This window comes from Camelus dromedarius, chromosome Y, assembly GCF_036321535.1.
Source record: "Camelus dromedarius isolate mCamDro1 chromosome Y, mCamDro1.pat, whole genome shotgun sequence".
In the NCBI taxonomy this organism is placed as follows: Eukaryota; Metazoa; Chordata; class Mammalia; order Artiodactyla; family Camelidae; genus Camelus; species Camelus dromedarius.
The window spans coordinates 17,390,700-17,413,149 of record NC_087473.1 but is presented as its reverse complement, the minus strand read 5'-3'; the positions used below and the strand labels follow the sequence as shown (position 1 = coordinate 17,413,149).

Below are 22,450 nucleotides of genomic sequence, written 5' to 3'. Positions count from 1 at the left end.
CGAATTATACCACGAAAGACACCCTTCTCCCAGGTCAGGCCGGTTGAACATCCCTAACAGTGGCACAAAAACGGTTCACCAGGACACACCATGAGAAACAGATCCATCACCCACTGCATTTCCCCTTCATCACCTACATCAAGGCATCGTTTAGCTTTTAAAACCAAAGAGACGTCTGCAAAACGAAACACAAAGAAAGAAAATCGGCCACCTCCAAAATAAAGAATGGACGCGTAATTATTTGCACAAAGCATTAGAAAATACTGTGATATTTTATTATTAAAAATGCTGCTGAAAAGTTTATACATATGTGTCCAGCCATATATATCTTCTATCATTACTTAAGGCAAAATCAAAAACAAAATCGCAAAATAATAATCCAAGAAACCATTAAACCCTGCGTGCCTGTGAAGGTCAAGAAAAAAAGCCTAGGAAAGATTTTTTTTTGTTTTTTAAACTTATTTTTTTCTCATTTTTTTCCTTTTTTTTTTTTTAATAGATAGCAAGTATATTTTATTCTCATAGAACTCTATGAAGATTCTATAACTTCTTTCCATGTAGAAATAAGATACCATTTAAGGTGTATTAAATTGCTTTTTATCACAATCATCTGTGAAAGCTAAAGTTATTCACTTAACAAGAACTCTTTTTTTTTTCCTTATCCAAATGTCACAAGCCTGATACATTAACTGTGCATATTGCTAGCAGAAGACAATTGGAAATACTAAACAAATACTAGAATTCACATTACAAACATACCAGACCCACACGGGTGCCAAGCATGACTTCCTTTGCAGTTCCATGAGAGCCTGTTTGTCGTAGCTCAGCTGGGGTAACGCAGAGCTTGCGGAAATGGCCTGACAAGAGCTTTAAAAAAAGGGTGAGCAGAAGTCTTACCCGTGACACCGCTAGCTGCAGGAAAAGAAACTGTTGCGTCGCTGTGTGCGAAGTTGGGGCCGTCATGTTTCACCTATGTACAGACAGAGAACCACTCTCCAACTTAAACCAAGATGAGCAACAGAATTGACTGTGTGCATTTGCAAGAACTGTCTTTTCCTAAGGGGCATTTTTCAAACACTCCGATAGATTCCGCTACGGTTTTAGGTTACGGGTTCATGAATCCAAGATCGAACAAAGGGACAAGGAAGTTGGACCATTTTTGTGGAGAATGCCCACCCTGGAAATTTAAGACTGGGTTCTTATGATCCACACCCTCACGCCCAGAGACATTATCTTCAAATATCTTTGGATACCTCCTGGTGTTGCAAAAATTTTTCAAAGACAAAATATAAAGGGACTATCATTATAATTTTCCCTTCCACTTTAGGACACTTTCAAAATAGTCCTTAAGGAAAATTAAAAGGACAATGAGAAAATGACAAAGTGTCAGAGGGACAGACAGATCTCTAGTCCCCATCTCACCAATTTTGAGTGGGCAAATATTTCCGTGTGTCATCTTGACAGTGAAGCTGTCCCTAGCTCCCCGGGAAACCGATGCAAAGCACTTTTCACGTTCTGTCCTTCTGGTCTGTTTTCTGTCTGTCCTACGTATGGATCGGTGACTGACACACAAACCCACAAAAGGTAATAGTTTCAGACAAGCATATGTTTTATCCCATAAATGATAGAAAGAATTAAAAAAAACCCCAAAAAACAAAAACTTCTGCTTACTGATAAATAAGGGGACTTCCTGCTTCAACAGAAAGGAAAGACACATGCCTTCCTTCAGTCTGATTAGCTAAACTGAGCAGGTCCTTCAGCTGCCAAACCCTCCTGCAGCTGCCGGGGAGGACAGAGCTGCATTGACGCAACAGAGCGTGGCACCACCAAACACAAGGTTTCTTTCGCTTTTTTTGGCAGGACCCTGGAGCGGGAAGAAGCAACTCTTCCTAAACCGATTCAAAGAACCAGAACCACAGAACGAGATTTGTATTCTGGGTTTTTTGTTTGTTTGTTTGTTTTTTTCCTGCTGTCACTCTGGATGTGCGTGTTTCTAATTCAACAAGCTTTAAATACGTTCCACATAGGGGATCCACCTTGGGGTTGCAACTTCATGAAGCCTTAACACACACACACACACACAGACAAAATAAAAGTTTTCCTGAAAAAAAAAAAAAACCACAACGGTCTCCTAAGAACGCCGTAGCATGCATTTGTTCGGCCCGTGAGGGGAGACGGCCCAGTGGCACAGACGGTCTGGGTCCGCTGTGGGAAAGCCACCTTCTCCTACAAATGAAACGCAGCAGAAAACCCCAAGTCTTTTTTTTTGAGCACAAGTAATTAAGAAGAAAAATCCTCCTTTGTCCTGGAGGAAACAGAGGCGATATGACTAATGTGTATATATATATATATATTTATGTACATACAGACCACAATGGAAAGCACAAGCTTGCTAACAGCTCTTTCAAAGTGAAAAACACCGATAAAAGCTTTTTGTGTGTTTGTTTGTTTGTTTTCTTCCTCTGTGTGTGTGGGTTTGTTTAAACTCACAGCTATATACATTTTTTTTTTAAATTTTTACAAAGTTTCTTAAATATAGTTCAGGCTGGCAAACCAACTCTTTGCACAGAACTCTATGTATGTAAGTGCATAGTCAGTTCCTTTATTTTAATAATAAAATTCTACTTTTCCTTCTCTCTCGATTACAGCTCCGTATGCTGGGTAAAAGCCCACAGACTCTTTCTTCGCTTAAGTAGAGCCATTCGTTCTATGGCACGTAAAGAACGTTTATTTATTTGTTTTTCGATTGTAATTAAAAAAAAAAAAAAAAACAAAACCCAAAACCGAAACAGTGTGTCCTTGGCTGAGTTACAGAAGTGTCAGCTTCTACGGTCACATTGGAAAGATCCACGTCCTTGAAATGGTGATGTCGTAGTCACACTAACGTTTGCTGGAGTGGCGGCGATCTTAAAGCAGTATTGTAACAGCAATGTATACGTTTCACATTTTGTAGGGTCAGTAGTTGATCTCGTTGTACTGGGATATGTGGATGGGGAGGGTTTTTGCAAGGACATGAGATGCCCTTTTGCCTTTTTTTTTTTGTCCTAAGCCAGTGGCATGAAACACATTCTTTGCTGGGACATGTTGCTACCCTCTTTCCTTCTCTCTTCAATGTTGTTGAGGGGGGGAGCCCGGGGCGGAGGGGAAGGAGACAGCAAAGCTATACTCTAGTGGTCGAATGTCCGTGGGGTAAATTTGTACTGTTTTGCCCTCCACTGAAGGTGTTGAACGTGTGCAAAGGCTGCATCCCCGTCAGGGTGTTGGGAATCATGGTGATGGTGTTTGGTGTCATCAGTGGGATGTCATCCGGGGACCTGCGCAGCGTGAGGGTGTAGTCCGGCGGGCAGGTGAGCCTCAGCGTGTCGTGAGCCTGCAGGGACTCGCACTCGTGGTCATGCTCCAGCTGCTTCATCTGCAGGGACATGATCTCCTCGTTCTGGATGTGGGCGATGTCGTTCGTCGTGTTCCTCTGGGGACTGTTGCGCCTGTGCGTCTCGTGGCGCCTCTTGTCCTTCTTGTAGTAGAGCGCCGCGAAGGCCAAGATGTTGAGGAAAAGCAAGGACGCCCCCACGGCGATGGTGACGCTCAGTTCAGTGGAATAATCCCGTTTGGTTTCGATGAGGACGGTTGTGTCCTCGGGCCCCGTTTTGTGAGGGTCCTTGGAGTGCTTGGGGTTGTTGGCGGGCGTGATTGCTGGGCGTTTGGTCGTGGGCCATATCTTGGCAGGGGACCGCCGAGTTCCATAGGGGAAGGACGTCATGTCCGGAGGAGGAACCTTTGTGGTTGTGGAGACGTACTGGAATATCTCATTCAAGTTGTGCAAGTGTGGCACGAGTTCCAACCAGAAGGCCACTTTCGTGGCTCGGTAGTGGTCCCTCACTCTGGGTTTCAGGCCGATATGCAGATACAGCTGGTCTTTGGGGTTATACTTGGACCAGGCCACTTCCTCAAAGCGATTGGGTTTTGTGTGAATGAACTTGGTGTCCTGAGGAACAGGCTGATTGGGGTCACTGGGGACAGAAGGGAGAAAGAGAAAGAGAAAGGTCACACTCTTCCACATTTCGCAGGTAAATTTTAATAACGTAATATGAAATCACAATCCGTTCCTTTCACACGTTTACCGATATGCACAAAGGGGTGACGAGCTACAAATACATTGTTTTCATCCCAGCGTAGCTACCATTTTGTCATTTCTTTAAAGTCTCCTCTTATCTTTATTTAAAAAAATAACTCCTGATGGCAACATTGCAGCATTTTCATAACATTGCTATATATATATATTTTTTAATGCATCAAATTATCTTCCACCATAAAGAAGGAAAATAAATTGTGTCTTGGAAAATTTTCAGGATTTCAATTTTAACTCCTTTTGAGTCATAAATCTCATCCGGGGGTGATATGCCCACAACGGGGCATCTGGAAATGTCTGGAGATGTTTTTGTTTATTATAGATGAAGGGTGGTGCTAAGAATGGTAGAGTCTAGGGTCCATGCTAAATGTTCTCCAGTGCACAGGACAGCCCCCACTGCACAGCAAAGAAGTATCTGGTCACACATGTCAACAGCACTGGGTTTGAGCAATTCTGATGTAGAGGCTATGGTTCAAAATCTGAGCATTCTCTTTCTTGCTTGGGAATATGTTCTTTGGTAAATAAACAGATATTATGGCTAATAACAACTAAACTACATGTTAAAAATCAAATAAAAACTGGCTTTTGTAATGACTAAATGTTAACCAGTGGAAATAGGCATCACTTGTTTGTATTCTTAAAACGCCTGTATACTTGAAAACCTTTTGAAGACTGAATCTCATAAAGATCAATCCACAGTCTATTAATTGAAGAGGTTTGCTAAGGTAGTGCTTTCCAATAGGCTGAAGTTACGGTCGTTAGAAGAACCACAAAAGAGGCAAGAAATCGAGGGTTTTTATAGATGTCAAGTGTGCTTGGCACGTAAGAATTTCTCCTGATTTACATAAGTGGGCACAGGCAGGGTGAGAACCATCAAAATTGGATATTCTCCATAAAACATGGTACTTGAAACATCTTTGTCTCCAACTCTTTTAAGATAACAAACCACCTCCCCAAAGATACCATATTCTCATTTCTTCTTTTTTTTTAGGCTTGGTAACATGAGGCGTAAGAGAGAGTTCATTGTAAGGTTTCTTTGTTTTGGAAAATTTCAGATTGTGCATGATAAAATGTCACTGAGTGGACAGCACTAAACCCTGAGACATGATGTGCAGACTCGGCTTGCTCAGATTTATTGCTCTGGATGCTCTAACTTCCACCTTGCAGGTAACAACTTCTTGGCAGCATGTTTATGAACCTGCCTCCAGCCACTGCCTGTTTGCTCATATGCCAGATGGCTGGGGGACCGGGAGGTCCTACCGGAAGACCTTAAGTCTACAGACGTCCCCAGACATTGTACAGGAGGCAAACAGCATCCTTGACCAACAGGTGTAACATCTGCTTACAGGAAGGACTTTAGCCCTCAGTCTGAGGCTGTCAGAATCATCTCTGTACCCTGGGCTCTGTACCTCTCCTTGACAGCTGTGAAATCTTGAGCAAATTCTTAAGCCTTTCTTAGTCTAATCTTCGTCATCTATAAAATGGGTAAGAATCATGTGATTAGAAGTAAGTGATGGATTTCAAAACTGTAGAATGGATAAACAAGATTATACTGTACAGCACAGGGAAATATACACAAGATCTTACGGTAGCTCACAGAGAAAAAATGTGACAATGAATATATGTATGTTCATGTATAATTGAAAAATTGTGCTCTACACTGGAATTTGACACAACATTGTAAAATGATTATAAATCAATAAAAATGTTTAAAAAAAAGAAAAGAAGTAAGTGATGAAGCTTAAATAATAACGACAATATTCCTGGCATGTAGTAAGAGCTCAATAAATGGTATTCCTTTCTGCAATGCACAAATTAGAATGCTTAAAAATGGCTAGGGATTGAGGTATGACTGGAAAATTGTCCTGTACACCAGAAATTGACACAACGTTGTAAACTGACTGTAACTCAACTAAGGAAAATAAATTAATTTTAAAAAATGGCTAGGATTTCAAAATGTAGAATAGATAAACACGATTGTACTGTGTAGCACAGGGAAGTATATACAGGATCTTGTGGTGGCTCACAGCGAAAGAGAATGTGACAGTGAATGTATGTATGTGCATGTATAACTGAAACATTGTGCTCTACACTGGAATTTGACACAACATTGTAAAATGACTATAACTCAGTAAAAAAAGTTAAAAAACATAAAAATTAAAAAATAAAAAAATGGCTAGGGAGAGAGGACTACAAATAATATATTGTTTATAGCCACAGTATCTGCCGAATGCTATATATTTTATATAGTATATACTGTAAAATGTGTACTATATACCAGGATATGTTTTACTATATATAGTATATGCTGCATAATAATACACCATATACCACAGTACATACAGTACACTGTACACTATATATAATCTATGCTTCATAACAATATACTACATGCCACAGTATATACAGTGCACTATATACTATACATGGTCTATGCTGCCTGACAACATACTGCATACCACAGTGTATCAGGTACACTGTATACTACACATGGTCTATGTTGCATAATAATATACTGTATACCACAGAATATATGGTATACTATATACTATACATGGTCTATGCTGTATGACAATATACCATATACCACAGTACATACGGTACACTATATACCACACATGGTCTATTTTGCATAATAATACACAGTATACCACAGTATATATGGTACAGTATATACTACACATGGTCTATGTTGTATGACAATATATTGTATACCATAGCATATACAGTACCATATATAATGTATATAGTATATGCTGTATATAAGTACACCATATACCACAGTATATATGGTACACTATATACTACATATGATCTACATTGCATGAAAATTTACTGTATACCACAGTATATATGGTACACTATATACCACACATGGTCTTCGTTGCATGACAATATACTGTATACCACAGTATATACGGTATACTATATACTATATATAGCATATGTGGTAAAAACGTATACTGTGTATACCATAGCATATACAGTACACTATATAATGTATATAGTATATGCTGTATACAAGTACACTGTATACCACAGTATATATGGTACACTATGTACCACACATGGTCTATGCTGCATGACAATATACTGTATGCCACAGTATATATGGTATACTATATACTATACATAGCATATGTGGTAAAAACATATAGTGTGTATACCACAGCATGTATGGTACACTCTATACTGTGTATAGTAAATACTGTATAAAATGTTTTGCATAGTAGAGGACATACTGCATACTATATACTGTATACGTAGAGATGGCTAGATGTGTAATATATAGATATGATGATATAGGTGGGATACCAGACAATGAAATCTTACCATGTAACCAAATACACACTAACTGCTGTGGTTTCAATAAGGAGTGGAAAAAGATTTCAAAAAATATTTTTTTTATTGATTTATAATCATTTTACAATGTTGTGTCAAATTCCAGTGTAGAGCATAATTTTTCAGTTATACATGAACATATAAATTTTTATTCATATTAAAGATATTTTAAAATTTTACTAATATTGAAAATACTTCTAAAAATTTAAAAATATTTGAAAAAGTATATGTCCTGATGCTATGTCTTCATTTATAAACAATAATATTAATAATATACTATCTATAAATATTAAATATTTAATACTTTAAAATAATCTGCGCTTAATTTATTTTTATATTCTTATATGTTTCAGAAAAATGTTGGATTCAATACAGCACCTCATGCTTCTTTTCAGTCTTTGTCATACCTTGTTGAAAAATTCCTATTTAATTGGAAATCTGCCACAGAAAATTCCGTCGTCAATTTTTATTGTTCTAAAAGCAATGAAAGGTAGTGAGGATTCCTACTATTTTCGCAGTGATCTGATTTCACTGAATTGGGTCTTTTAAATGTGTTGACCTTTTATTAAGGAGAAGGCATCTGGGAGAGAGAGTGTCTCTTTGTGTTGGATACGAGGCTTTTTGTGATGGAATGTGGTGTACGTTTGAAAGGTAAGGAAACACATTTATGTTGTTCTCGAAGAACAGAGCAGAGGATTTGGAAAATACAGATAAGTAAGTGTTAGCCTGGTACAGTCTGTCTGTTAAAGTTCTTGGAGATGCACAGATGCACAGTCAGAAGTCGTAAACCAAGACAAACTCACAGAGTTTTTAGCACAGCTCATTTTCCCTTGTCAAAGACCCCAAAGACACTAAGATCTCAGAGGACATCAGTGTCTTGTGTTTTACGCTTTCCTTCGGCGTACGGCGTGTCTCAATTCCCGTGAGTAAAATTAAAGATGATAATGATTAAACAGAATGAAACAGACACATCTTCATTCCCTAGCAAAGGCCTTAATGTATATCTGTATCCATATTTCCCAACACCTAACACACACGTTTTCACCTGGGACATCACCTTGGCAGGGGACAGGTAAATGCATTCCCGAGGCCCCATGGTTCATTCATTTGCAAGAGATACATAACACGACTTCTTTAAAAATACCTCTGCCGTACTCCTTCTGATGGTTGAAGGTTTTCCTCACCCATAAAACAACTTCCCGGTTGCTTAGAGCCGCTAGACCTCTAAGAAGAGACGCACCCATGCACCCAGAATTATGTATTCAGTCCCTCCCATGCAACAGGTAGAGATGTTCATTCACTGAGCTCAAAACACTTCTGGGCAATAAAAGTCACTTTTAAAACCAGAGTTATGCCGTGACTCTTTGTAAGCCATCTTCCCTGTCTGTTTCCTGACTTTTGAAAAGATTTAGCAAAAGCTGAATATACAGTAATTATAGGATACTAGCCAAGACATGGAAGCAGCCTACATGTCCATCAACAGATGACTGGATAAAGAAGATGTGGTATATTTATACAATGGAATACTATTCAGCCATGAAAACCAACAACATAACGCCTTTTGCAACAACATGGATGCTCCTGGAGAATGTCATTCTAAGTGAAGTAAGCCAGAAAGAGAAAGAAAAATACCATATGCGATTGCTCATATGTGGAATCTAAACAAACAAACAAACAAACAAACAAGGCATAAATACAGAATAGAAATAGACTCATAGACATAGAATACAGACTTGTGGTTGCCAAGGGGGTGGGGGGTGGGAAGAGATAGACTGGGATTTCAAAATTGTAGAATAGATAAACAAGATTACACTGTATAGCACAGGGAAATATATACAAGATCTTATGGTAGCTCACAGAGAAAAAAATGTGACAATGAGTGTGTATATGTCCATGAGTGACTGAAAAATTGTGCTGAACACTGGAATTTGACACAACATTGTAAAATGATCATAAATCAATAAAAAAAGTTTAAAAAAAAGGATACTAGCAAAATCAAAAGTCAACATGGCATCTGAAAGCGACCCTACCTACACTGGTATATTTCAACATATTGAGATATACGTTTCTTTTATCACATAATATAAGTTGGCTTATTGGCCAACTGCGCTCCCGTCTCTGAATTCAATAGCTTCTAAAGTCTTTGATCTATAATGCTTATAAACTACTGTTCACTGCCAGATCTTCTGTAGAGACCCTCTTTCTGCACATTTCATCCGCCTCTCCCCACACGGAAACCAAACTGAAATGGTCCTTGATGGATGAGCACCTGATTTCTACTGCCTGCTCAGGACCAACTCCTTCCTGCCCTAGTCCCACAGAGGTTCCATGAGATAAAGAGTTTAAAGCTTTATAATCATTGGTAAACCTTGGAATTAGTTTAAAATTTTTCCCTGACATTACTTCTCATTTATCAAAATTCTCTAAGTAGCCTTATTTGCATCCAGCTACTTAGTATTTTGGCCTTCATTGCTCTTTTGCAGCACCATTTTGGTTTCGTCTGCTCAGCTGGATCATTGAAACAGTCTCCTAGTGACAAAAGCATCTTCCTTTGTTCGCCTTCCCTCCTTCTTTCTTTCCTTCTTTCTTTTCTTCCCTTCCTTCCCTTCTTTCCTCCTTCCTTCCTTCCTTCCTCTTCTTCCCTTCCTTCCCTTCTTTCCTCCTTCCTTCCTTCCTTCCTCCCCTTCATGCCTACCACATGCACCATCCCCACATTACTTTTCTGTGCTCAAAAAAAAAAAAGAAAACCCAAAATTATTTGGCATACCAGATATATATTTAAGCCCAGACGTAATGTTGGAACTCTAAGCTTTGGGTTGTACGAAAAGAAGCCTCAGGGTGCACGCTTCCCTAGCAACATGTCTGGACAATCAGGACCATCAGGGCGCTGTTCACGAGGTGAAGCAGATTTGAATTTCCACCCAGGGGGCACGGAAAATTATGTTCTGTCGCAACGTCATCCTCTCCTCCCAGCCAGATGTCGTGATACACGTACGCAAGATCGTCTTAACAACCAGCCTCCCCTCTCCCTAGTGCTTCCAGGGAGCAGTTGAAGGCACTCAAACACATTCCATCATACTCTGTGGGTCACTGCCTGAGAATGTGTTCTGGAGAACAGAGTCAAGCATCTCACTTCACTCAGTGACATCAGAGACGGTTTATCCTCTGCTGTTCCCTCCCTGGTACCATATTGCCTCACTCTCCTCAGCTGGGGCACCTTAGCAGCCCTCGTAGGGACAAAGAAATCCTCCCCGACACAGGGCTGATCATGTTTAAAAGAAATAGCTTGCAACCATCATCAGCTCAATCTGCTTCCTTGTTTCACTGGATGCCACTGAAATCTGACCTTCCACTCACCGACATTTGAAGTTGCCCTTTGCAACGTATGTTAGAGGGGAAGGGCTGGGTAACTTCCTTGAAGGATGACTTGAGTCATTGCAACGACCTTTCTGATGAGCGGAGAAAACGCACTGCGTTAGTACCCCTGACAGCGATCCCAGCTAGGCTCCACATGGAGCGTGGAAACAAAAATAGCTCCTGCTTGGACCAAGTCCAGGTTCTTCAGTCTGACATCCAAGGTCCTCCCATCAGGGATATCCTGAGATCTCCACCTGCAGTTTTGACTCCAGTTCAGATGACAGCTATACTTCCAAGTCAGTCCTGTTCCTTTCCCATCTGCACTAGTTACTTCAGCATCTTTACGAAATCCTGAAGTATCCTGAACACGTACCCCTGATGGCCACGTGAGTATACTGGGCCAGTGCTTAAGCCCAGGTTATCTTATATCTCCATGTCTAAGTTCCCGCAATGAGGGGTGTGAACCACAGGCAGTAGCAAAGAGATTTTAGGAAACAGAGTTATGGCATTAAAAAGCACTCAACATTGTCAACATTTTCAGTCCTCAGTTAGTCTCCAATAGGTCCTGGGAAATGTATCCATTTAATGCTAGCACCTCCGAACCATCTCATGACATTCATTGATTTCCTGTATCTTTTTCTTTCTCTTGTTTTAAATGATGGGAGAGGCTAGGTCTCGGAGCCTTTGGCAGGAAGAACAGCTAATGAGAATTTAATGGCTTTATTTGGATTTCACAGTTTTTTTCCCCCCCTCAATGGTTCAGTTACATTCATGATGAATGATCCCAGTTTTCCATTTAAGGAAAGCATATAAAGTTGATTTCCAAAACGCACAAGAGAAAAAGAAAGTAGGTGGCTTTAAGCAAAGTGCAGCAACGATGTTGTGTTTTGATGTTAGGGAAAGAAGTTTGGATGGGAATGTGCTGAATGGACATGGCCCTTGTTTGGGGGTATGCCCGTGGGGGTCTTTTTTTAAAAATTTTTTTGATCTTTTTGTGGGGAGGGGTAATTAGGGTTACTTATTTACTTTTGATGGAGGTACTGGGGATTGAACCCAGGACCTTGTGCATGCTAAGCATGCGCTCTACCACTGAGCTACACCCTCCTCCCCCATGGGGGTCTTTTTGCTTGAAGAGAATGCACAGATTTGCAACGGCAGTTCTAGGACACACTGGGCACTGGTCCCACCTTTAAAAGAGGTTATGGGTTGAACTGTTTCTCCCTCAAATTAAGATACGCCGAAGTCCCAATCTCCTAGGACCTCATGGCTTGATCTTACTGGACATAGGGTCATTGGAGATGCAGTCGGTCAAGTTGAGATGAGGTCACACTGCAGTAGGAAAGACTCCTACAGCAATGTGATTGGTGTCCTTATAAGAAGGTGGCCATATCAGGACAGAGATGTGCTGGGAGACCTCCATGAGAGGACAGACGCACAGCTCGGAGAGCTGCCCCTGCAGATCGGGCGAAGCCAAGCACTGCCAGCAAGCCACCAGAAGTTAGGCAGCAGTGGGGAAACATTCCCCTACAGGTTTTAGAGGGAATTCACCTCTACCAACACCTTCATTTCAAACTTCTAGCCTCCAGAAACGGAGAAAGAATTCGTTTCTGTTGTGTTAAGCCGTGTTGTTTTTGATGCTTAGTTACAGTAATGCTAGGAATCTAATAAACCAGGGTACTCAGAAATACTTGCCGTTGCGACCTCGATCACCTTGTCAGAGAAAGAACCTGTGGTGCAAGACAAGCATCTCTCCCGAACGGTGCACGTTCTCCGTCTCCCGCTGCCTTTCTCAGGTAAAACTTGCCAAATCTGACCGTTTTAAATGGTATCCATGCAACAAGCCACGCTTTTCCTAAGACTGCAAAGCTGTGAAACCACTTCCCACCAAGGACTACTGGGAATCGTTGAAAAGAATGATACGTGCTAACCCCCGAAACATGCCCTGTATCCCCACATCCCCACAGCGGAGCCACACAAGGCTGGAGGAACTGCAGGGCCACCGCGGTGTGCGAGCCTGGTTCCACGACCCAGCCACCTACAGAAAGATTTACCATCGCTTCCCGGAGCCCGGGCATCTTCATTTTCAATTCAGTACAAGAAGTTCAAGGTTAATGACAGAAGCACACGCAGGTAGAACAGAATGATACCTCATTAGTTTCCACCATTAGGTTACGAGACATGAGGAAATGAAAAGGATGCTCTGATATTTGGAGCTCTTTAAGATTTTGGGAAGCCTTTTCTCTTACTGTTTGCAGAGAATCTGTGCTGTACAATATCAGTGGACCCTGTTGTATGCATAACTCTTGTATATTTTGTACCACATCAGCCAAAGAGCTTTCTATACATGTATAGGTATACATAAATATATTCCCATGTATAAAATTTACATTTATTAATGAAATAAATTTGCAGAAATAGCTATATCTAAATGAAATAAACATATTTATAAGTATGTTTGTATATGAAATAAATCTCATAACTATAGAGAAATGCTTTATATATATTTTATATATACACACATACATAGGATTTCTCTATAGTTATGAGAAGATGAGTTCTGTGCATACACATATACAGTGTATATATTATACACACAGATAGTATTTCTCTATATTTATTATGAGATTTATTTCATTTCTTGGCTGTGCAGTAAACACAATTTGCCACATAGCACATACATTTTGATAACCCTATTACTTACCAAATGAGACAGGGTCCTATTTAGATTTGAAACTCTGGGATCAACTTTCAGTAGAACAGTGAAACAGATCTGAATCCTACCCCCAGATGGTAGGAAGCAGTCTTTAATATGCATCTAGCACCTTAGTAAAAATCTGGTTTGACAGAAAACAACTTAGGGCTAAGGGGGGAAAAATGAGGTCTCTCTAGACCTGGAGGGAAAAAGACTGTTCTTGTTATTGTGTGTGCAGGTGTGTGCATGTGTGCGTGTGGCTCTGTACTGTGATCTAGCCAGCCGTGCACACAACACTTACATGGAAGAACCAGACGTGCTAGGAGGTGGGCAATAATCTGATGAGGAGAAGAACATACCCGGTTTTGGCGAAGTTCGTCCAGTAGGTCATGACCACCGCACTCAGCATGACGTCGTTCTTGGAGAAGTTGCAGCTGAAGAGCTCCGTAGGGCCAATCATGGGGATCCCGAAGACATAGGGCACTTCGTCGCCGTGGGCTGAGTCCGCCCAGCTGGGCTTCATTTCGCTTTGGCAGTGGTGGTAGAAGGCGTAGAAATAGGTGGGAGAGCCGTACTGGGCGTGCAGGTCCGCGGTGGCCACGGCGGGGGCCACCCACTGGTGGTCTGTAAACAGAGCCACCAGGGTTTTCCTCCGTGTCTCAGGGTTTTCCTTATCTGCCCAGTCCGTGTACATGAACTTGATGGTTTCCCGCAACGTGTCTTTCCCCTCGGGGTAGCCGTAAAGGTTGTCCACAAAGTTGGACACCGAGAAGTCAAAGTCGTTGGGGGTCACGCCGTCTTCGTTGTCCACGATGCCGTCCACGAACTTCAGTCCTTCCCCCTGGTTGACACCCAGCATGATGTCGTAGTTCAGGAACTCCCCCTGTTCCATCAGGATCTGAGGGTCGTCCGGGATGACATCCCCGTCGATCACGGGGCCGAAGGAGATGTGGTACGTGGCCGGGGTGATGGTCTGCTGAATGAGCTCTTTGTATTTCTTGTTCCGAAGGCATTCCACCATGTCCGTGGTATCTAGCATGTTGCAGCCGACTTTATCTGCCAATATCCGAGTGTACTTGGCAGGCTGATAGTTGACCGCCCAGCTGGACAGGGCGGTCCCGCTCTGGATGATGGCCTTCTGGAACAGACCTGCAGGTGCAAAATTGTGGACATGCAAATGAAAAGCCGAAAGAGAGAAAAGCAGCTTTGACTCAGCAAAGAAGGCTCTGATTGTCCCTCGGGCATGTGAATTTCTCGATACAGGAGCATTCAGCCTTCAGCACCTCTTTTTCTCATTTTCGTCTCATTCTCCCTCTCCGCCCCCCACTGGACACCGGTTTTATGGGATGTTCTTACACTACACACACACGCGCACACACAGAGTTTTAAAAAGTGAAACAGCATTTATAGTTTAGCTGAGGAGGTAAAAACATGCGATTGCTTTATCTTTCCTCGATTTAGTGTGATGTTAGCATCTCCATCCCCAGATGTTATAAATAAAACATCTCAGGGCAATCACATCCCCCATTCCCTAAAAATATGCTTCACAGCCGTAAGAGGTCAAAAGCCATTTTGTCTCCCTGGCAAAACCAGGTGCCACTTTCTGATGAGGAAAAAATTAATCACTGAAATCACTTTAGAATATAAAATCCAGAATTTATTTTTTATTTCCACCCTCTCTGTTTTGAAGGTATTAAAATGTGCAATTAAAATAAACTAAATTAGCTATTCCTAAAGAAGTCATCATTTGAATGTCCCACTGAAACTTTTTTTTTTTTAATTAACTTCAACATTGCATCCGCTCAAAGCCCAAGACTTTTGTACAATTTATTTTGCCACATTTTAAACATGTCTCTTTGGTGAGAAAGGTGAAAACTCTGGGGCCGTTTTAGGAGTAAAAATTTAGGAGTAAAATTCTGTGTAGCTTAAAATTTTTCTGTCAGATCAGTCTAGTAGATGGATGTCTGGAAGTAAATAAAAGTCAGATTTTAACTACCCCGGGACAAGACATGATGGCTAGAAAATCGTAGCATCCTCTTCCTTGTCCCTTCCCACCACTTCCTTGAACTCAAGCTTCGGTGCCTCCCGAGTAGCTGGGAGAACCAAGCAGTGAGCTGGAAGTCCAGAAGTTCATGCCCTGTCGACTTCAAGCAATCAAGGATGAAGAGAACTCGACTGCCATCAGGAAGACGTGATTCTAACGAGCAGAGGATTGCCCAAAGGTACACCCGAGATCGAGACTTTACATTCACCTGGCTATGCCCACCACATCATCAAACTCATGTGGGGGCCAATTTCTCAATGTTTCGGATTCTGCTGGAAACACGCAAGTATTGACCTGTGCGTCTGGCTCTAAAGACGACTGTTTCAAAGCAGCTGAAGGAAACAATGTCAGTATTTGATCTATTGAAGACCTTCATAAAATAAAACAATCAGAATTAGAAACATGCTGCTAGAAGTTACATATTTTTTTTCTCTCTCTCTCTCTCTCTCTAACAACAATTTGCCATGATGGAGGTAGCAGTGTATGTGTGTGTGTGTGTATATATATGCTTGTTAGGGAAGGAATATAACTTGTGATAAAATTCAAAAAATTAAAGGAAAAAAATCACCTACAATTCATACTAGAAGAGTTACCTTAATAGTTTAGTATCATTCTTTCCTTGGTTCTCTTTCTCCTATGGGTCTGAGTCATGTAACAGTGGCCAGTATCTGCACATTATACTGATTTCATAATTAAGGAACTCCCCCTGTTTCCTCAGGATCGGAGAGTCGTCTGGAATAGCATCCTTGTCCATGAAAGGACCAGAGGGAATGTGGTACCCGGCCAGGGTGATGGTCTGCTGGGTAAACTGTTTACACTCTGTCTCCCAGGCTCACGCGTACCTTAAGCACAATTCTTAAAATTAACTGTTGTTCCTTTGAGTAAATGCACGTGCCTCTTATAACGGTCTTGTCTTTTTTAGCCTTTTAGCTTTTCATTTCCTTCTTTGCTATGAGAATGCTGCGGTGAACGTCTCCATGAAAACATCTTTTTTTCCCCATGTGTATGTTGACTCCATTAACCTCTGTTGCTCGAAGTGCCATTCCTAAGGCCAACGGTCTGGACTATGTTTGCAATTCTTGATTCTATTGCTAGGTTGCTTTGCAAGAACTTCTCTTTAGAAATGAATTCATATGCAAGGCATTGTCCCACAGCGGAGTCATTTCTGATCTATTGATTTAAGTAATTCACATCCTTCCCCCACTTAGCTGGGGCTGACAGGTGTTCGATCACTCCTGAAGGTGGTCCTGACTGCTTTGTTAATCGACAAACACGACTATATCCACGGAGATGTGGGAACGTCTAGGTATTTCCTGAAATGCTATAGGCATCAATATTACCACAATGATCTGATTTTCTCACTTTTCCCTTTCCTTAAAATAAAGGATGAATACAAACATAAGCCCTGCATTCTGCCTCTCCTCACCCTTACTATGACATCAAGAATCAAGAAGTTCCAAAGACTTGAAGATCATCGTATCTTGCTAACGGAGAATTCAAGGTGCAGAAGGAGTCAGCGACTTCCCCACCATAGTGCAGGAAGCGAGAAAAATAAAATAAGGTGCTGTCACTCGGCATGATTATACTCCCTCCCCCCCCCCTTTTTTTTAGCATGTTTATAGCACTTTAAAGAAAGATACTACAAGACTCTTTAAAGAAAAACAATTGAAACTAAATGGTGAGGAATGTTAACGAGACTGACCCTGGTGACTGTTTGGCAACATACACGTATATCAAATTGTTACGCCTGGAACTAACATAATGTCCCTTGTCAATTATACCTCAGTTTTAAACGTTAGGAAGAAAGCTGACTTATGAGATGAGAACATGGGTACGTGTCATTTGGGGTTTTCTGCAGGGGTTTCCAGAGAGACTTAGGGCAACCCTGATGCACCTTGGGTAAGAACTCCATACGGGTTCATCTCTTGGTCCCAGGGCTTGCCCGCCGACCGTGGGGGTGCTTGTATTACCTTCTGAGTAGTGGGACAAGGTCAAGAGACTAACGCAAGAGGCACCCGCGCCGGAGCCGAAGATGGTGACTCTCTTGGGATCCCCGCCGAAGGCCCCCACGTTCTCCTCAATCCAGCGCAGCGCCTGGATCTGATCCAGGAGCCCGTAGTTCCCTTTGGCCGCCTGGTCACCGGTACTTAAAAACCCTGCAAAAGAGCACAGGATATTTGGGGTTGTCAACTCCAAAAAAGCTCATCAACATTGCTGCTATTTGAAAAGATACTTTGTGGTTGACTTCGTTCATGCTTTCCTTTTTCTCCCGAAGCAACAGTGTAGCAGGTTTTCTGTGGCAGAAAGAATTACGTTGTTTAAATAACAGTTACCACGTTCTTGTTTCTGTGGACGCTATGATGACACGTCTCATCTGTGGGTTCGTATGGGGCTAACGTACAAGGCGAAATGGATCTAAAATATCTACAGTAGGTGATGATACCAGGGACTTACAAATTTTACTAGATTCAACTCATCATTCCTGCGTACGTGTCGGTTCTCCTTGGCAAGATGAAAGACACTCTTACAAGAAGCTTTTCAGGGGAAAAAATGTCTGTGTTGGCATCTGTGCATAAGACTGTGTACAGTGTTTACAAGAACACTATAGATTTTTCCCACTGAGTTCCTTATGCATATTTTAATTTAACTCCTTTTAATGCTTAAATTTCAAAGTGAATTACAGCCATCATGACCTTCCACTCTTAGTTTAGTATGCATCTCTTTTTCTGCATGGAAAAAAATATTACAGTTACATGCAAAAAAAAAAACAAACTTATAATTCTTTAATCTCAGCCAAAAGCCAATGCATATTCAAATCTCCCCAACCGTCCCCAAAATAGCATGAGCTGCTACACTTTATTTTAAAAAGGAGGAGGATTCCGTAAGTTAAGGAATTAGATTGCACTCCAGGCGTCAAATTCTAAATTCCTCCTTCAAAGCTGCAAGTAAGGCCATACGGGTACCTACTTGTAGCAAAGTGCTCAGGTGCAGAGATCTCCCTCCCTGCCTGCTCCGCTCACTCTGCAGGAAGATCTTGACCTGGAAACACCGCTTTCCTCTCACGTTTCAAGTCATTTTGTGGAAGAGACATTCTCGCCGTCAAGAGTCAAAACTATGAATATGTTATAAAGCGTCCTCCAAACTTAAATCATTGTGCAAACTTTCATCCAACTTTATGTCCAAATCTGTCTTGAGTAAGTCTTTTGCTCTCATCTCCAAAATCCCCAGTTAGGATATTTTTGCTTTCGGTACCATTTCTTTATTCCAAAACGTTAGGACGTACACCCATTTCAATGAATGCTTATTAAATAGCCGTGGCCGCCTGCAGCAGCGTTTATACGAAGGCAGAATAAAGCCCCCAAAATCACAGAAATCAGAATGGACGTCTTCACACACATCCCTAACCAAAGGTGACAGCCCTCCCAGGAGCTCTTGGGGAACCAGCTTCTCAAACCTGAAACAAAATCCTAACGGAAAGGGTCTCACATCCGTTAAGGGAACAGGGCTTCCCAGAACTTCACCAAGCACCTGTGGAAAGTGGAATACGGGAGCCAAAGGGGATTAGGAACGAATGGCCTAGTTCAAAGGAAAGCAGCAGGACGGGGTGGTTGTTTGTCATTGTGGTTGCCGTACTGCAGTCATTAGGGCTCACAGCCCTGCAGCCTGAGATGCAACATGACAAGGTTGCACGTTCGGGGCTCATCCCACAAATCGCACCCCGTCTCAAGCTCATGGGGGCGGACGTGAGCTTGGCTGTGACGAGAGGGCAGGTTCAGACATTACCAGGCGCTCCCTTTTTTAATTAGCAATTACTAATTAGTGCTTCATGCCCGGGAAATGTTCCGTGTCCCCTGCATTCATCCCTCTGCGTTCTACACGCTTTTCTGGTAAAATGAATCGCGGCCTGCTTGGGAGAAAAGCCTCTTTCACGCGGCTTTGTGCAGGAAAACGGGCGGATAATGGCCGTTTGGGTGCCGGGTAATCACCCCAAGACAAGCCTCTCTCCCCTCATTAAGGAAAAGAGGTGATTAACGTCTGCAGGCTGCAGGCCCTTTCCGGCGGCGTTTGCTCCGGCCGCCTCCCTCCCTGAGTCTGCTCCCCTGCAGGCGTCTATCAGCCCATCGTTTGCTGCGCAGAAAGGCCTGAGCATTTGCAACGTGTGCTAAATCCACCAGCTTCTATTCAACCAGCGCCCCTCCCTCCCCACAGAAACCTGACTGTCGTCACCTCCCCAAGGGCAGTCTTACTAACATTCGGTGCCCTGGCAAGTCCCACTTCTTGAAAAGATCACACCACTGGAAGGTTTGGTCTTTGGGATTCTGACCTCTTTCCAAAAGTCCCGAGGGAAACAACTCCCCAGGCGCGTCTCTGAAGTTGAGCAAATGAACCTGTTTGGGGTTGTTTTTGAAGCTGGGGTTTCCATAGCATCTGCCCTGGCGTCTTCATGTACTCAAACATCCAGGGGTTATTTCATTTTGTTTTCCTGTTTTTTTTTTTTTTTTTTTAATTTAAATGATCAAGGGCTCCAAGTCCCCATCGCAGGTACAGAAGGAGTGCAAGGCACTGGATTTATTTTCTCTATGAGAGCAAATTCCTTTTCTCTTCTGATGGTCAAAATACAGTGCTTGAGATAATGGAGACATGGGACACATGTGGGGTTTCCCAGCATGGACTGTCGGATCGACATGTGAGCAGCTGATCGATTTGCAGACAGCCACACACTTGTGACCAAAGACAGAGACATCCCTAGAAGTCAGTTTCTCAGATGAGTATATGAGGTTCTTTACATGCCTTAGACGAATTCGTGGAAGCGGCCCCTTGCCTGGCTGACACCAGAGATTTTTCAACAAATGGCTCCTTTCATGGACAGGCATTCTCGGCTCCAAAATCCTCTGAGCATTTCAGCTGATGAAACATTGGTTTTTGAGATTTACTGTCTCTGAAGCGAAGCTTGTAAATCAGTAAGCCTCTGGCCCCCACCCCCAACAATTGAACAATGAAAGACGGACACAAAAGAGAACATTTGAATTCAGACAGATTAGTGACCAGATGGATGCTGGGTTCATTCAAAGCAGTGGAGGGAACAAGACACACACACAAACACACAAACACACTATTTTTGAACATGGTTCATGGAAAAGATGCTGGAAAAACCCAAATCCCATTTCCCCGCCTACATGTTAAATGAAATGAGTATCGTGAACTTTATGTTTGCTCTTCCTATCGCTGTGGAATAGAATGTGGCAGGCTTTTAGGAGACGTAATCATGACCTAAACGCTCCTCGTTGTTTTGCACTACAAGAGCTCAGGCGCACGGCTCCGGGTCACGTGGCTTTGCATCCACTTCAAGGCAACGGCAGGGAATGCAGTGGGCTCACACGTCTTTAATGCCCCAAATGACTGCCCTTCTTTTAGGGGATAATTCATTCCATAAGCACAATGGGCATTTTGGGGGGGGGGTTACCATTAACCAGAAGACAATTACTAAGTGAATATATATATATATATATAAATATCTTTTACATGTTCAGGCTGTGTATGTAGCAGAAACTGGCAGAATTAACTTACGGTTTCAACTGTGTTTCTGAAAGAACTGTACATACGTGTACCTATATCTCCATACGTTTACTTTTGCAGAATGACCTACTTTTTACAAATTTTGTTTCTTCGGGGTGGCGTGAGGATTCGCAACAGATAGCAAATCCCAGCCTTTATTACATCAGAACCCCTCCCTCTTACCTGTATATACATACACGTATCTGTGCACGAGTGTGCGTACGCACGATGTTTAAATTTAATGGAGTAAAAGCAAAAAGGAGATGTTTCAATAAAAATTTGTTCCAGTGAGAAGAGACAGACTTGACTTGAGGTCACACGCATGCAGCCCAGACAGAAATCTGCGTGATGACAATCAGGGCAGAGGTAGAAATACGAAAAGCAGTCAAAAGGGTGGGAGGGACAGAAAACTCTATATTATATTAATGATGGGACTCCCTGCATTATTGTCATTATGGTTTCTTGCAGGATGTTGAATGTCGCTCCCTTTACTACACAGTAGGACCTTGTTGTTTATCTGTTTTGTATATAGTGGTGTGTATCTGCTAATCCCAAAGTCCTAATTTTTCCTTCCCCACCCCCAGCATTTAAAAAAATTTTTAAAATATCTGTTATTTCCTTCTAATTTATAGACTTTTTTTTTTTTTTTTTTTTTTTTTTAGCAATCACACACAGACACACACACACAATATACCAAGTCTCTTTTAAAGTCAGATGCATTTGTGGGACTTCTACGACCCCGTGACCCCACCTTCACATCTCTGGACACGCCCTGCCCGCATCCTTCAGCCGGTGAGTCTACCCCATTGCACATAACTGCCCTGGGGTGTGCCTTGCGTTTCTATATTTTGTTGCCTTTTTATATGCGGTCCCCTCCAGCCAGGATGCCGTACACAGGGCTGCCACGGTCCTGTCATCTGCCTTCCGCCTGTACGTATGGCCTCACGCCAGACCACACTGTTTGTCCGTGGTCCAGCCCCTTAGGCAGGAATCGCCGGCAGACACAGACACAGGCGCCCTGCCCTTCCAGCTCTCGCCCGCTACCCACGCGGGTCCCTTTCCCAGTCGGTCCTCATGCTCTCAGTTCTCTCACGACAGTAAACCGCTCTAAGTGACTTTCTGTTACAGACCTTACCGCCCTATGTGAAGGCTGTCTGCTCGGAGGTCAGCAGCAGGGTGACTGGCTTCTTTGGATTCAGAGTCCGTCAGCCTCGGATGTGAATCCACGGCAAAGGCTCGGGCATGTGACACCAGAGGGCAAAGCCCCACTTTTTGTCAACTGTGGGACTGAGAAGAGTAGGGGTCCCGCAACATAGCTTGCGGAACTAAT

The 22,450-nt window shown here is 42.4% G+C and overlaps 1 protein-coding gene across 4 annotated transcripts in view; it reads right to left on the bottom strand.

Moving 5' to 3' along the window:
- Nucleotides 1–287: 287 nt before the first annotated feature.
- The window catches only part of LOC135320456 (neuroligin-4, X-linked), a 303,270-nt gene continuing 281,107 nt past the window's right edge, over nucleotides 288–22,450 (bottom strand). For all 4 annotated transcript variants that reach the window (XM_064483594.1, XM_064483595.1, XM_064483597.1 and 1 more), the window contains 3 exons: nucleotides 17,535–17,720; nucleotides 13,880–14,669; nucleotides 288–4,010 (listed from right to left, as the gene is read on the bottom strand). In XM_064483594.1, the coding sequence (XP_064339664.1) occupies nucleotides 3,161–4,010; nucleotides 13,880–14,669; nucleotides 17,535–17,720 (1,826 nt within the window). In that variant the 3' untranslated portion in view covers nucleotides 288–3,160. The remainder of the gene's footprint in view (nucleotides 4,011–13,879; nucleotides 14,670–17,534; nucleotides 17,721–22,450) is intronic.